Here is a 16,616-nt window from a genome sequence, read left to right as displayed (position 1 = left end):
TGCCTGCAGCTCATCAACCTTATTTGTAACACTCCTCGCATTAACACACGTGTTAGTCTGCTTTGCTGTTTTCCTCCATCTAATTCCTGCTCTTTCTACACAATTCTTTATTCTTTTGCTGTTTGTACCTCCTACTTTTCTATGCACCTTGTCTCTCCCCTCTGCTGCTACGTCCTGGTTCCCTTCCCCCTGGCAACTTAGTTCAAACCCATCGCCAACAGCACTAATTAACTTCCCCGCGAGGATATTGGTCCCAGCCCTGTTCAGGTGCAACCTCTCCGGCTTGTAAAGGTGCCTCCTGCCCCAGAACTGGTCCCTATGCCCCAGGAATCTGAAGCCTTCCCTCCTGCACCACTTCTCCAGCCACGTATTCACCTGCACTATCTTCCTGTTTCTGTACTCACTAGCACTTGGCACTGAGAGCAATCCAGAAATTACCACTTTTGAGGTCCAGTTCTTTAATCTTTTTCCCAGTTCCTGAAACTCTGCCTGTAGGGCCACAACCCTTTTCCTACCTATGTCATTGGTTCCAACATGGACCATGACTTCTGGCTGCTCCCCTTCCCCTCGCAGAATGTCCTGCACCCATTCAGTGATGCCCTTTACCCTGGCACCAGGGAGGCAACACACCATTCGGGACTCATGTCTGCGGTTCAGAGACGCCCGTCTATCCCCCCATCGAATCCCCTATAACAGCTGCATTTCTAACTTTGTGGTGCCCCCGTGCAGCCGATTCTCCCACGGTGCCGTGGATTTGCTTCTGACTCCACTCCCCGACGTGTCATCACCCTCACTGGTATTGAACACTGAATACTGGTTTGTGAGTGCCACACTCCCAGGGGGTTTCTGCACTGCCCCAGTTTAGCTAACACTAAAACGCTAACCATTAAAAACATGAACCAATAAACTAACTTAGCTCCACCCCTTCTCCTTGTCTTGTGATGTCATTTTAAAATGATTTTTTCTGTCCATTTCAGACTCACCGCTTCTTATGGAGTCGCTCCTCGGGCCTCATTAAACCTTACTTTGTCTTACACAAGTGTGCATGTTTTATATTATTCTCTGATTGTAGTTTAACTGATATCCTCTGCCATTTCTCTTATTTTATGATCCTCAGACTGTATCTGGCCAGATGCTGTAACAATGTCATTTTACCCACAGTGACTCTTCTCTCGTGGGGAGCTGTCCCCCTTTTTCTCACCTCCTCCCTGTAGCTTGTCTCTATTTCGCGACTTACAGTTTATGTTGCAGACCGCTGATTCAGTGTTGGCCTGGGGTCCAGTCTTGCTCACTCTGTCTACTTTCTCTCTCTTGTTTTCTTTCTCTCTCTCTGTATCTCTTTGTCTCTCTCTATTTCTATTTCAATCTTTCTGTTTCAGTCTCTCTCTGGCTATCTCCTTCTCTCTCTATCTCCTTCTCTTTGTCTCTCTCTCATTCTCTCTAGTTCTCTATCTCCCTCTGTCTCTCTCATTCTCTCTAGTTCTCTATCTCCCTCTGTCTCTCTCATTCTCTCTAGTTCTCTATCTCCCTCTGTCTCTCTCTCTCTCTTTCTCTCTCTCATTCTCTCTAGTTCTCTATCTCCCTCTGTCTCTCTCTCTCGTTCTTTCTCTCTCTCATTCTCTCTAGTTCTCTATCTCCCTCTGTCTCTCTCTCTCTCTCTCGTTCTTTCTCTCTCTCATTCTCTCTAGTTCTCTATCTCCCTCTGTCTCTCTCTCTCTCGTTCTTTCTCTCTCTCATTCTCTCTAGTTCTCTATCTCCCTCTGTCTCTCTCATTCTCTCTAGTTCTCTATCTCCCTCTGTCTCTCTCATTCTCTCTAGTTCTCTATCTCCCTCTGTCTCTCTCATTCTCTCTAGTTCTCTATCTCCCTCTGTCTCTCTCATTCTCTCTAGTTCTCTATCTCCCTCTGTCTCTCTCATTCTCTCTAGTTCTCTATCTCCCTCTGTCTCTCTCATTCTTTCTAGTTCTCTATCTCCCTCTGTCTCTCTCTCTCTCTCTCGTTCTTTCTCTCTCTCATTCTCTCTAGTTCTCTATCTCCCTCTGTCTCTCTCTCTCGTTCTTTCTCTCTCTCATTCTCTCTAGTTCTCTATCTCCCTCTGTCTCTCTCTCTTGTCTCTCTCTCTCTCGTTCTTTCTCTCTCTCATTCTCTCTAGTTCTCTATCTCCCTCTGTCTCTCTCATTCTCTCTAGTTCTCTATCTCCCTCTGTCTCTCTCTCTCGTTCTTTCTCTCTCTCATTCTCTCTAGTTCTCTATCTCCCTCTGTCTCTCTCTCTCTCGTTCTTTCTCTCTCTCATTCTCTCTAGTTCTCTATCTCCCTCTGTCTCTCTCATTCTCTCTAGTTCTCTATCTCCCTCTGTCTCTCTCATTCTCTCTAGTTCTCTATCTCCCTCTGTCTCTCTCATTCTCTCTAGTTCTCTATCTCCCTCTGTCTCTCTCATTCTCTCTAGTTCTCTATCTCCCTCTGTCTCTCTCATTCTCTCTAGTTCTCTATCTCCCTCTGTCTCTCTCATTCTTTCTAGTTCTCTATCTCCCTCTGTCTCTCTCTCTCTCTCTCGTTCTTTCTCTCTCTCATTCTCTCTAGTTCTCTATCTCCCTCTGTCTCTCTCTCTCGTTCTTTCTCTCTCTCATTCTCTCTAGTTCTCTATCTCCCTCTGTCTCTCTCTCTTGTCTCTCTCTCTCTCGTTCTTTCTCTCTCTCATTCTCTCTAGTTCTCTATCTCCCTCTGTCTCTCTCATTCTCTCTAGTTCTCTATCTCCCTCTGTCTCTCTCTCTCATTCTTTCTCTCTCTCATTCTCTCTAGTTCTCTATCTCCCTCTGTCTCTCTCTCTCTCGTTCTTTCTCTCTCTCATTCTCTCTAGTTCTCTATCTCCCTCTGTCTCTCTCATTCTCTCTAGTTCTCTATCTCGCTCTGTCTCTCTCATTCTCTCTAGTTCTCTATCTCCCTCTGTCTCTCTCATTCTCTCTAGTTCTCTATCTCCCTCTGTCTCTCTCATTCTCTCTAGTTCTCTATCTCCCTCTGTCTCTCTCATTCTCTCTAGTTCTCTATCTCCCTCTGTCTCTCTCATTCTTTCTAGTTCTCTATCTCCCTCTGTCTCTCTCTCTCTCTCTCGTTCTTTCTCTCTCTCATTCTCTCTAGTTCTCTATCTCCCTCTGTCTCTCTCATTCTCTCTAGTTCTCTATCTCCCTCTGTCTCTCTCATTCTCTCTAGTTCTCTATCTCCCTCTGTCTCTCTCATTCTCTCTAGTTCTCTATCTCCCTCTGTCTCTCTCATTCTCTCTAGTTCTCTATCTCCCTCTGTCTCTCTCATTCTCTCTAGTTCTCTATCTCCCTCTGTCTCTCTCATTCTCTCTAAGAACATAAGAACATAAGAACATAAGAAATTGGAGCAGGAGTAGGCCAATCGGCCCCTCGAGCCTGCTCCGCCATTCAATAAGATCATGGCTGATCTGATCCCAACCACAAATCTAAAGAACACAAGAAGTCGGAGCAGGACCCGGCCACATAGCCCCTGGGCCCTCTCCGCCACCCACAGGGCATTGACCGATCCGAACTCAGCTTCATGTCCAATTTCCTGCCCGCTCCCCATAACCCCTAATTCCCTTTACTTCTAGGAAACTGTCTATTTCTGTTTTAAATTTATCTAATGATGTAGCTTCCACAGCTTCCTGGGGCAGCAAATTCCACAGACCTACCACCCTCTGAGTGAAGAAGTTTCTCCTCATCTCAGTTTTGAAAGAGCAGCCCCTTATTCTAAGATTATGTCCCCTAGTTCTAGTTTCACCCATCTTTGGGAACATCCTTACTGCATCCACCCGATCAAGACCCTTCACAATCTTATATGTTTCAATAAGATCGCCTCTCATTCTTCTGAACTCCAATGAGTAGAGTCCCAATCTACTCAACCTCTCCTCATATGTCCGCCCCCTCATCCCCGGGATTAACCGAGTGAACCTTCTTTGTACTGCCTCGAGAGCAAGTATGTCTTTTCTTAAGTATGGAGACCAAAACTGTATGCAGTATTCCAGGTGCGGTCTCACCAATACCTTATATAACTGCAGCAATACCTCCTTGTTTTTATATTCTATCCCCCTAGCAATAAAAGCCAACATTCCGTTGGCTTTCTTGATCACCTGCTGCACCTGCATACCAACTTTTTGATTTTCTTGCACTAGGACCCCCAGATCCCTTTGTACTGCAGTACTTTCCAGTCTCTCGCCATTAAGAAAATAACTTGCTCTCTGATTTTTCCTGCCAAAGTGCATAACCTCACATTTTCCAATATTATATTGCATCTGCCAAATCTCCGCCCACTCACCCAGCCTGTCTATATCCCCTTGCAGGTTTTTTATGTCCTCCTCACTCTCTACTTTCCCTCCCATCTTTGTATCATCTGCAAATTTTGATATGTTGCACTCGGTCCCCTCCTCCAAATCGTTAATATAGATTGTAAAGAGTTGGGGACCCAGCACCGACCCCTGTGGAACACCACTGGTTACTGGTTGCCAGTCCGAAAATGAACCATTTATCCCAACTCTCTGCTTCCTGTTTGATAACCAATCCTCCACCCATGCCAGAATATTACCCCCAATCCCGTGATTTTTTATCTTAAGTAATAATCTTTTATGTGGCACCTTGTCGAATGCCTTCTGGAAGTCTAAATACACTACGTCCACTGGTTCCCCTTTATCCACCCTATACGTTATATCCTCGAAGAACTCAAGCAAATTTGTCAGACATGACTTCCCCTTCATAAAGCCATGCTCTATCTCCCTCTGTCTCTCTCATTCTTTCTAGTTCTTTATCTCCCTCTGTCTGTCTCTCTAACGGGGTTTCCACAGCCTCACCGCAGGGTGTGTCCGTCAGGTAAAACCTTCCCCCGGCAGCGGATTCCCGTTTCCCCTGTGCGCTGCTTAAAGACTTCCCCGAATCACTCCCCGGCTGTGATTGTGATTATGTGGAGATGCCGGTGATGGACTGGGGTTGACAATTGTAAACAATTTTACAACACCAAGTTATAGTCCAGCAATTTTATTTTAAATTCACAAGCTTTCGGAGACTTCCTCCTTCCTCAGGTAAATGTTTCAGGAGCTCCTCGAAGCCTACGCATTTATACATATAGAACAATACATGGTGTTTACAGACTGCCCCTGCAACTGCCCGTTGCCAAGGCAATCACCGTGTTCAGACAGAGAGGTGTCACCTGCAGAACCCCCGAATACACATTCAACAAAAAAACAAACAGGGAAAAAAAAACAGAGAAATTGTGATTGTGATTAACATTGTATCTGTGATCTGTGTCCATCTGTTCCCAGCTCCAGTGACCTTCGACCCTAATACAGCTCATCCTTTCCTTCTCCTGTCTGAGGACCTGAGCACTGTGAGAAACACCGGGAAACGGCAGCAGCTCCCTGATAATCCGGAGAGATTTGATCGCTTTCTCTGTGTCCTGGGATCGGAGGGGTTCACATCAGGGAAACATTCCTGGGAGGTGGAAGTGGGGAACAAGACTGGGTGGGATGTGGGTGTGGCCAAGGAGTCCATCATCAGGAAGAGTAAAACGGCCCTCACACCAGGTAACGGATACTGGATGGTGAGGCTGGGAGACGGGAATAAATACTGGGCTTTTAACGAATCATGGAAACGCTTCGAGCTGAGTGTGAACCCGAGAAAGATTAAAGTCCACCTGGATTATGAGGGAGGGGAGGTGTCCTTTTATAATGCAGATAACATGTCCCAAATTTACACTTTCACTGCTACATTCACTGAGAAGCTCTATCCTTACTTCAGTCCATTTTTCACTGATGGGGGTAAAAACACAGAACCGCTGAGAATCTGTCCCCGGACAGTAACAATCCAGGAGGACGAGGGATTTATCCCTTCATCAAAATAAAACGGGTTTTCACCCCAGGCAGAATATTCCCAGACTCGGCATCTCCGGTGAGCCCTCGCGGGCAGCAGGAATATTATTGGAAATGTGCGGTGCACCAGCCCGATACTCCATCCATTGACTCACCCGGTGAGTGCGAGGTGCTGGCAGTGGCACAGGGTCTGGGAAAATCCCACCGATATCGCCAATAATCACCGATAAATACCCGCAGGGTCTGGGAAAATCCCACCGATATCACCAATAATCACCGTTAAATACCCGCAGGGTCTGGGAAAATCCCACCGATATCACCAATAATCACCGTTAAATACCCGCAGGGTCTGGGAAAATCCCACCGATAACACCAATAATCACCGATAAATACCCGCAGGGTCTGGGAAAATCCCACCGATAACACCAATAATCACCGATAAATACCCGCAGGGTCTGGGAAAATCCCACCGATAACACCAATAATCACCGATAAATACCCGCAGGGTCTGGGAAAATCCCACCGATAACACCAATAATCACCGATAAATACCCGCAGGGTCTGGGAAAATCCCACCGATAACACCAATAATCACCGATAAATACCCGCAGGGTCTGGGAAAATCCCACCGATAACACCAATAATCACCGATAAATACCCGCAGGGTCTGGGAAAATCCCACCGATAATCACCGATAAATACCCGCAGGGTCTGGGAAAATCCCACCGATATCACCAATAATCACCGATAAATACCCGCAGGGTCTGGGAAAATCCCACCGATAATCACCGATAAATACCCGCAGGGTCTGGGAAAATCCCACCGATAACACCAATAATCACCGATAAATACCCGCAGGGTCTGGGAAAATCCCACCGATATCACCAATAATCACCGATAAATACCCGCAGGGTCTGGGAAAATCCCACCGATATCGCCAATAATCACCGATAAATACCCGCAGGGTCTGGGAAAATCCCACCGATATCGCCAATAATCACCGATAAATACCCGCAGGGTCTGGGAAAATCCCGCTCATTAATAACTGAAAAATCTGCATATCTTATCTTTGCCAAACCCCCAGTTCTTCACTGATTCTGAGAAAGTGATTTGATTTTAGGATCCCAGCTTCTGTTTATAAATAGTAAATTATATGACTATCAGTAAACAATGAACTGAACCAGTGATCGAACAGGGTCACACACGGTAACACATTGCTTTATGAATAATGTCCTGTGTAAGATGTTGGAAACTGCTGAATTGATGGCGTATCAGGACTGTATAATTATTCCATTTCCCTGTGCTGCTGAATTTATTTCTCTGCGTGTATTTAGTGCTCTGCTCTATATTTCTCTGGGGGTGATTTTTATGTGGGGGCCCCTCAGCTTCAGTGACTTGTGCTTGACATGTGATTTAAGGTCACTACAATATAGATCCGATACTTTGTAGAAATACTTGTGATACAATCTGATAACAGGTTTACTTGTTGGTCATTTAAAGCGTCTCTCTATTTACATGTGTGTGTGATTCCTGTGATGAGTGTATAATGTAATAGGTTGGGATCGATAACAAAGCTCCTTACAACCATTCCCGTCTGACAGCAGTGCTGAGTGACCGCACCGGTCTTATAGGTGACCAGGCTCCAGTTAACGTCGGATGACTGTATCAGACCGGGGATGGAAAGGGTCAATCAGGATTCCAGCAGCTAAGCTGAAGTGAATTCATGAAATTTGCGAGTGTAGTAATGAATCAGAGGGGAGATGAGGAGACATTTTTTGACGCAGTGACTTGTTATAACCTGGAATGCACTTCCTGAAAGGGTGGAGGGAACAGATGCAATAGTAACTTTCCCAAAAGAGGAATTGGAAATATACTTACTGGAAAAGGAAACATTTGCAGGGTTATGGGGAAAGAGCAGGGGAGTGGGACTAATTGGATAGCTCAAAGAACTGGGACAGGCACGTTGGGCCAAATGGCCATGTTCTGTGCTGCATGATTCTATGAATGTCAATGAGCAGTGTTAATTCTCAGCTTTTGTCTGCTAAGTATGATTATATAATCTCCAAACCATAGTGTCTTAGAACAACTAATCAATGTTATGATCATGTATCCAGGGGAAACACTTGCCATTTATTGTCTTGACCCAGGATGGGCACATGAATGTTAGTTGGTCAAGGTAACGCCAGCTTGGGAATGTAGACAAACTGGCACCAAAAGAGACACACAATTCAGAATCAAGTTTGGGACGGGGGTGGGGGCAGATTCACCGTGAGGATGGACTGATCAGCTACACGAAAGAATGTGAGAAGCTGCTGTTCCCCATTGTCAGGAGCTACAAGGACTGAAGTGTTAAGTCCTGCAGGAAGACAAACATCTGTTTTGACACTTTCTCATAATCATCGAGTGTGGGAATGAACAGGGAACACAGCTGCTGAGACATGCTGACAATCACATAATAATGATAAGAGAGGGTATAAAAATAGAGAGTCTGAACCTAGGAGGAGAGCTATAGTGAATCCTCCACAGAAGAAGCCTTGGTTGGTGTAGTTCCCCGGACAGAGACAATCATTGTGATCACTCTGCCCTGTTAGGTAAGGCTGGCTCACGGCAGGAATGTACAATGTCTTCTTACTGCTACGAAATGTTGCTGCTTTGCTGGTACATTTCAAGTCTGTCACAAATAAAGCTTACATTGATTTTAATCTACATATATATATATAGTCGTGTCTGATTCAACAGGCCTGAAACCAAATTATATTTCGGGACACATTAGGTCATTTAGCTGACAGATGTTATCAGTTCCTGTTATATTTATTATATTTACATGGCAGGCTTTTCAAATATTAAAATTCACACATTCTATTGACCAATTTTGAGCAGAGATAGGAACATAGGAACAGGAGTAGACCATTCAGCCCTTCGAGCCTGTTCTGCCACTATGATATTGCTCAGCTGATCTGTACCTCAACTCCATTTACCTGCCTTTGCTCCATATCCCTTGATACCGTTAACCAACAAAAATCTATCAATCTCAGTCTTGTAAATTTCAATTGACCCAGTATCTTGGGGGAGAGAGTTTCAGATTTCTACTACCCTTTGTGTGAAAAAGTGCTTCCTGATTCCCCTCCGACATGGCCTGACTCTAATTTAAGACTATGCCCCATTGCTCTTGCTTCCCCCACCAGAGGAAATAGTTTCTCTGTATCTACCTTATCGAATCCTTTTAACATTTTAAGCACCTCGATCAGATCACCCCTCGATCTTCTACACTCAAGGGAATACAAGCCAAGTTTACGCAACCTGGCCTCATAATTTAACCCTTTACACCCCGGTATCATTCTGGTGAATCTACGCTGCACCCCCTCCTTCCTGAGGTGCAGTGCCCAAAACTGAACGCAGTATTCCAGCTGGGATCTGACTAACACTCCATACAACTGAAACATAACTTCCGCCCCTTTATAATCCAATCCCTTTGAGATAAAGGCCAACACTCCACCAAATGGACTGCAGCGGTTCAAGAAAGCGGCTCACCACCACCTTCTCAAGGGCAATTAGGGATGGGCAATAAATGCCGGCCTTGCCAGCAACGCCCACATCCCATGAACGAATTTAAAAAAACTCCATTAGCCTTTTTGACTGATTTTTGTGCCTGTCTACTTGCCTGAAATGGTTTGTGTATTTGGACTCCCAAATCTCTTTGCTCCTCTACAGCCCCTCGTTTCTCACCATTTAGATTATCTTTTCTTGTGTCCAAAGTGGATGATCTCACGCGGTCACATTAAACTCAATCTGCCATAGTTTTGCCCACTCACTTAATCTATATCCCTTTGCAACTTCCTGCTTCCATCTGCTCTACTTACTTTCCAACCTAATTTAGTGTTATCCACAAACTTGGATATACAACTCTCTGTTCTTTCATCCAAGTCATTAATACATATGGTGAAAAGTTAATGCCCCAGCACAGATCCCTGGGGATCATCACTTGTCACATCCCATCAATCAGAGGACCTACCCTTTATCCCCACTCTCTGCCTCCTACCTCCCAACCAATTTCCAACCCAACTCAAAAGGCTACCTCCAATTCTGTGCACTCTTATTTTTTGCCAATAATCTTTTGTGTGGAACTTTATCGAATTGCTCGGGGAAGTCCATATGGATAACATCCAGAGACACTCCTTGGTCTATCATAGCAACCTCAAAAAATTCAACTAGATTAGTCAAACATCACTTACCTTTAACAAGGCGATGCTCTCCCTGATCAGCTCATATTTGTTCAAGTGTTCAGTCACTGTCCTTAATGACAGATTCTTGTAGCTTCCCCACAACTGACGTTAAATTAACAGGCCTTTAGTTACGTATTTTTTTCTACGAGGCACTTTACAGCCCCATGCCAAATATTGACTTTAACAACTTCAGACCTAAACTATATCTCCCACTTTCTCTTTGGTAGGAGGTGTTAGCAATGTGGGATGGATGTGCCAGTGTTTCTGGAGACGGGGGAAGGGAGTGGTACTTGGGGCTGGGACCCTCCCAGTCGGAACACTGTGCTGGTGAGGTGGTCTGCACCCACAGTGCCCACCTGGTTTTTGCACCTTACCCAAAATGTCAACTTGTCTGTTGTCTCCACGGATGCTGCATTTCCTGTTGAACATTTCCAGCATTTTCTATCTTTGTCTCAGGTTTCCAGCTTCTGCAGTATTTTGCTTTTTTTGGTTGAAGAAATGTTCTATGTCGTATCAATGATTCACCAACAGGTGGAGCAGTTGCTCTTCCTAATTGGTCAGTTCACCTTGGGCCACTTCACCAGATATTTAAGGATTAGGCTGGCCATTCGGCCCATCTTACTTGATCCATCCAGGAAGACTCGATCCATCGAGTTGCCCCCTCCACTGCAGTATTTTATTTTCTATTGGATAATTTGAGTGTTTCTGCTTCCACTACTCTAGGCATCCATTCCAAGTGTTCATCACTCTTTATACGGAGACTAACTTCCTATTTTCAGTCTCAAACTTGCATTTTACTATAATGATCCTGTGTCCCCTTGTCCTTTTTTAAATTCATTCTTGGGATATGGGGATATGGGCATCGCTGGCAAAGGACAGCAATTTTTGGCCCTAGGTTGGATAGCTGTTTCAAAGAGCCAGCACAGGCACAATGGGCCGAATGGCCTCCTTCTGTGCTGTATGATTCCATCAATCAATCAATCAAAGTTTATTCAAAATGAGAATCACATTTGACGAACCCATCATTAACGATGTAGAATAAATGAACCACTTCTCAGTGCTACCAGCAGGTGGCAGAATTGTTCCAGTTATTTGCTCTAAGGTTTTGCTTTCAGTGTCGAGAGTCGGTGCCCAGCAGATACTGAACACACGCTGAGACTTCACTCCTGTCCAGCAGGAACTGCGAGTAAATATTTTAGTTCTCAATCTCTCGAGATACGTATCCGTATTCCTACTAGACAGGTGGCATCGGCAGACAATGCAACAACAGATCACAAAGAAAAAGCAGGAAATGCTGGAAACACACAGCAGGTCAGGCAGCAACTGTGGAGAGAGCAGACAGCTCGACGTTTGAGCGGTGGAGCCCGTGTCAGAACATCGTCAGATTTTGCTGTTTGTTCGTATTGTTTAATTCACTGCCACTTCTCCTCCAGGAATTCCCACCTCCAGCAAGTTCTGCTCCTCTCTTTGACATGACGTCCGTTAACCCGCTCACCTTCCGTTCCTATCCCTGCGCCTTCCTGTGTTTGAGTGGGTATGTGCCCACAATTCTCAGATTGGAACATAGGAACAGGAGTAGGCCATTCAGCCCCTCGTGCCTGCTCCGCCATTTGATAAGATCATGGCTGATCTGTGATCGAGCTCCATATACCTGCCTTTGGCCCATATCCCTTAATACCTTCGGTTGCCAAAAAGCTATCCATCTCAGATTTAAATTTAGCAATTGAGCTAGTATCAATTGCCGTTTGCGGAAGAGAGTTCCAAACTTCTACCACCCTTTGTGTGTAGAAATGTTTTCTAATCTCGCTCCTGAAAGGTCTGGCTCTAATTTTTAGACTGTGCCCCCTACTCCTGAAACCCAAGCAGATTCAATAGTAACTTTCAAAAGGGAATTGGATAAATACTTGAAAAGGAAAAATTTGCAGGGCTACGGGGATAGAGTAGGGGGAGTGGTAATTGGACAGCTCTTTCAAAGAGCCGGCACAGGCACAATGGGCCGAATGGCCTCCTTTTGTGCTGTAAGATTCTATAATTCTATAAATGGTACAGGGGAGGCCTGGGGAATCATTAAATAATTGGACAGTGGAGGGCTGAGTGAGATTTCCAATTTCATAGCAGATCAGCGTCTGTTTTGAGCTGCAGATCCGTGCTTTCAAAACACTGGTGACTTTACTTTCACTCTTGGCACCCAGTGGAGTCGCAGCTGGAGTACTGTGTGCAGTTCTGGTCGCCACACTACAGGAAGGATGTGATCGCTTTGGAGAGGGTGCAGAGGAGATTCACCAGGATGTTACCAGGGCTGGAGCGCTTCAGCTATGAAGAGAGACTGGGAAGATTGGGTTTGTTTTCCTTGGAGCAGAGGAGGCTGAGGGGGGACATGATTGAGGTGTACAAAATTATGAGGGGCACAGATAGGATGGATACTAAGGAGCTTTTTCCCTTCGTTGAGGATTCTATAACAAGGGGACATAGATTCAAGGTAAAAGGCGGGAGGTTTAGAGGGGATTTGAGAAAGAACTTTTTCACCCAGAGGGTGGTTGGAGTCTGGAACTCACTGTCTGAAAGGGTTGTGGAGGCAGGAACCCTCACAACATTCAAGAAGCATTTGGATGAGCACTTGAAATGCCATAGCATACAAGGCTACGGACCAAATGCTGGAATATGGGATTAGAGTAGACAGGGCTTGATGGCCGGCGCGGACACGATGGGCCGAAGGGCCTCTTTCCGTGCTGTATAACTCTATGACTCTATGACTCTAACATGTCTGTGCAGGGGTGGAGGTGGGAGTAGGAGCAGGTTGGGACAAGGGGTTTTCTTTTCCCACAGTTAGCGGGCAACACTTCCATGAAGTGAAGCTTATGTGTGCAATGGACAAGACGATATCAATGTTCGGAGGCACCGTACAGTGTTACACTGACCCATGCAGACCAAGCAGATTCCAGCTGTCAGATCAGGCAGCGGTAGGGGAGTCCCAAGTTGTGTCAGTGTCCTCAGCTAAGGAAGGGGAAAATCAGACAAGGTTCTCCTGATCACTATCCAGTGACTCCGACTGGAAAGCAGCATGTGTGTCGACATTGTAGTGTCAGCCATGGCTGAGTGGGTAACACTCTTGAGTCGGAAGGTCATGGGTTAAAATCCCACTCCAGAGATTTGAGCGCAAAATCTATGCTGATACTCCCAGTGCAGAACTGAGGGAGCGCTGCACTGTCGGAGGGTCAGTACTGAGGGAGCGCTGCACTGTCGGAGGGTCAGTACTGAGGGAGCGCTGCACTGTCGGAGGGTCAGTACTGAGAGAGGGCTGCACTGTCGGAGGATCAGTACTGAGGGAGCGCTGCACTGTCGGAGGGTCAGTACTGAGGGAGCGCTGCACTGTCGGAGGGTCAGTACTGAGGGAGCGCTGCACTGTCGGAGGGTCAGTACTGAGGGAGCGCTGCACTGTCGGAGGGTCAGTACTGAGGGAGAGCTGCACTGTCGGAGGGTCAGTACTGAGGGAGCGCTGCACTGTCGGAGGGTCAGTACTGAGGGAGCGCCGCACTGTCGGAGGGTCAGTACTGAGGGAGAGCTGCACTGTCGGAGGGGCAGTACTGAGGGAGCGCTGCACTGTCGGAGGGTCAATACTGAGGGAGCGCTGCACTGTCGGAGGGGCAGTACTGAGGGAGCGCTGCACTGTCGGAGGGTCAGTACTGAGGGAGCGCTGCACTGTCGGAGGGGCAGTACTGAGAGAGGGCTGCACTGTTGGAGGATCAGTACTGAGGGGGCGCTGCACTGTCGGAGGGTCAGTACTGAGGGAGTGCTGCACTGTCGGAGGGTCAGTACTGAGGGGGCGCTGCACTGTCGGAGGGTCAGTACTGAGGGGGCGCTGCACTGTCGGAGGGTCAGTACTGAGGGGGCGCTGCACTGTCGGAGGGTCAGTACTGAGGGAGCGCTGCACTGTCGGAGGGTCAGTACTGAGGGAGCGCTGCACTGTCGGAGGGGCAGTACTGAGGGAGTGCTGCACTGTCAGGGGGTCAGAACTGAGGGAGCGCTGCACTGTCGGAGGGTCAGTACTGAGAGAGTGCTGCACTGTCAGGGGGTCAGTACTGAGAGAGGGCTGCACTGTCGGAGGATCAGTACTGAGGGAGCGCTGCACTGTCGGAGGGTCAGTACTGAGAGAGGGCTGCACTGTTGGAGGATCAGTACTGAGGGAGCGCTGCACTGTCGGAGGGTCAGTACTGAGGGAGTGCCATACTGTCGGAGGGTCAGTACTGAGGGAGCGCTGCACTGTCGGAGGGTCAGTACTGAGGGAGTGCCGCACTGTTGGAGGGTCAGTACTGAGGGAGCGCTGCACTGTCGGAGGGTCGGTACTGAGGGAACGCTGCAGTGTCGGAGGGTCAACACTGAGGGAGCGTTGCACTGTCGGAGAATCAGCACTGAGGGGGCGCTGCACTGTCGGAGGGTCAGTACTGAGGGAGCGCTGCACTGTCGGAGGGTCAGTACTGAGGGAGGGCTGCACCGTCGGAGGGTCAGTACTGAGGGAGCGCTGCACTGTCAGGGGGTCAGAACTGAGGGAGCGCTGCACTGTCGGAGGGTCAGTACTGAGAGAGTGCTGCACTGTCAGGGGGTCAGTACTGAGAGAGGGCTGCACTGTCAGAGGATCAGTACTGAGGGAGCGCTGCACTGTCGGAGGGTCAGTACTGAGAGAGGGCTGCACTGTCGGAGGATCAGTACTGAGGGAGCGCTGCCCTGTCGGAGGGTCAGTACTGAGGGTGTGCCACACTGTCGGAGGGTCAGTACTGAGGGAGCGCTGCACTGTCAGAGGGTCAGTACTGAGGGAGTGCCGCACTGTTGGAGGGTCAGTACTGAGGGAGCGCTGCACTGTCGGAGGGTCGGTACTGAGGGAACGCTGCAGTGTCGGAGGGTCAACACTGAGGGAGCGTTGCACTGTCGGAGAGTCAGTACTGAGGGAGTGCCGCACTGTGGGAGGGTCAGTACTGAGGGAGCGCTGCACTGTCGGAGGGTCAGTACTGAGGGAGCGCTGCACTGTCGGAGGGTCAGTACTCAGGGAGCGCTGCACTGTCAGAGGGTACCCGGTACTCAGGGAGCGCTGCACTGTCAGAGGGTCGGTACTGAGGGAATGCTGCAGTGTCGGAGGGTCAGTACTGAGGGAGCACTGCACTGTCGGAGGGTCAACACTGAGGGAGCGCTGCACTGTCGGAGGGTCAGTACTGAGGGAGAGCTGCACTGTCGGAGGGTCAGTACTGAGGGAGCGCTGCACTGTCGGAGGGGCAGTACTGAGGGAGTGCTGCACTGTCGGAGGGGCCGTTCTGATGGAGCGCTGCACTGTCGGAGGTGCTGTCTTTCGGATGAGATGTTAAACCAAAGCCCCATCTGCCCCCGCAGGTGGATGTAAACGATCCCACGGGATTATTTGGAAGAAGCGCAGGGAAGCTCTCCCTGGTGTCCTGGGGCCGATATTTATCCCTCGACCGACATCACTAAATAACGTGATCTGGTCATTATCAAGTTGCTGTTTGTGGGATCTTGCTGTGCGCAAATTGGCTGCCGTGTTTCCTACATTACAACGGCGAGCATACTTCCAAAGTATTTCATTGGCTGTGAAGCGATTTGGGGTGTTTTGAGGTTGTGAGAGGCGCTATCTTTTATTAGGGATGGGCTGTGCTCTGTTGCAACCCCTCCCCCACCACCTATGATCAAACAGCCTGCCGCCACTCACTATCTAGGCTTACACACGAGGAATGGTCACTCTGAAAAGGCGTTGGCTCCGTTGGACCAATGGAGAGGAGCAAAGAAAAATCGTCTCGCGGGAAAAGAGTCTTCAAAATTATCATTATCAGATTTCCCATTGCCATCACACTCACCGTGTAAACGGAAGAGGTAAAATGAGACATCAGCCTATCATCCCCTGATGCCAATTGAAAGCTGTTTTTCACAGCATTCCCCCTCCAAGGTTCTCACTGACAGAGACTCTTGCAGTCTTTTTAATTTTCTCACCCTTCCTATTTAGAAGTTTTAAAATGTAATCAAAGAATCTTACAGCACAGGAGGAGGCTATTCGGCCCATCGTGCCTGTGCCAGCTCTTTGAAAGAGCTATCCAATTATTCCCGCTGCCTTTTTCCTTTTCAAGTCTTTATCCAGTTCCCTTTGGGAAAGTTACTATTGAACCTGCTTCCAGCACCTTGTCAGGCAGTGCGTTCCAGATCGTTACAACACGCTGAGTAAAAAATCATTCTGCTCATCTCCCCCTGCTTCTTTTGCCAGCTATCTTAAATCTGAGTCCTCTGGTTACAGACCCTCCTGACACTGGAAACAGTTTCTCCCTATCTACTCTGTTAAAACCCTTCATAATTTTGAACATCTCTATTAAACCTCCCCTTCACCTTCTCTGCTGTAAGGAGAACAATCCAATAAGGAATTCAGGAGAAACTTCTTTACCCAGAGTGGTGAGAATGTGGAACTCGCTCCCACAAGAGAGTAGTTGAGGCGAATAGTGTAGACGCATTTAAGGGGAAGCTCGATAAACACATGAGGGAGAAAGG

The 16,616-nt window shown here is 47.7% G+C and overlaps 1 protein-coding gene across 1 annotated transcript in view; it reads left to right on the top strand.

Annotated features, from left to right (window-relative positions):
• LOC137304974 (uncharacterized) overlaps positions 1 to 8,562 on the top strand; it is a 45,408-nt gene extending 36,846 nt beyond the window's left edge. Inside the window, exon 14 of the mRNA XM_067973749.1 lies at positions 5,311 to 8,562. Coding sequence (XP_067829850.1) covers positions 5,311 to 5,888 — 578 coding nt within the window. The 3' untranslated portion in view covers positions 5,889 to 8,562. The remainder of the gene's footprint in view (positions 1 to 5,310) is intronic.
• Positions 8,563 to 16,616: the final 8,054 nt, after the last annotated feature.

Source organism: Heptranchias perlo, chromosome 39, assembly GCF_035084215.1.
Source record: "Heptranchias perlo isolate sHepPer1 chromosome 39, sHepPer1.hap1, whole genome shotgun sequence".
NCBI classification, from domain to species: domain Eukaryota; kingdom Metazoa; phylum Chordata; class Chondrichthyes; order Hexanchiformes; family Hexanchidae; genus Heptranchias; species Heptranchias perlo.
Note: the sequence above shows the minus strand (reverse complement) of the source record. Positions and strands in the feature narration are given on the sequence as shown.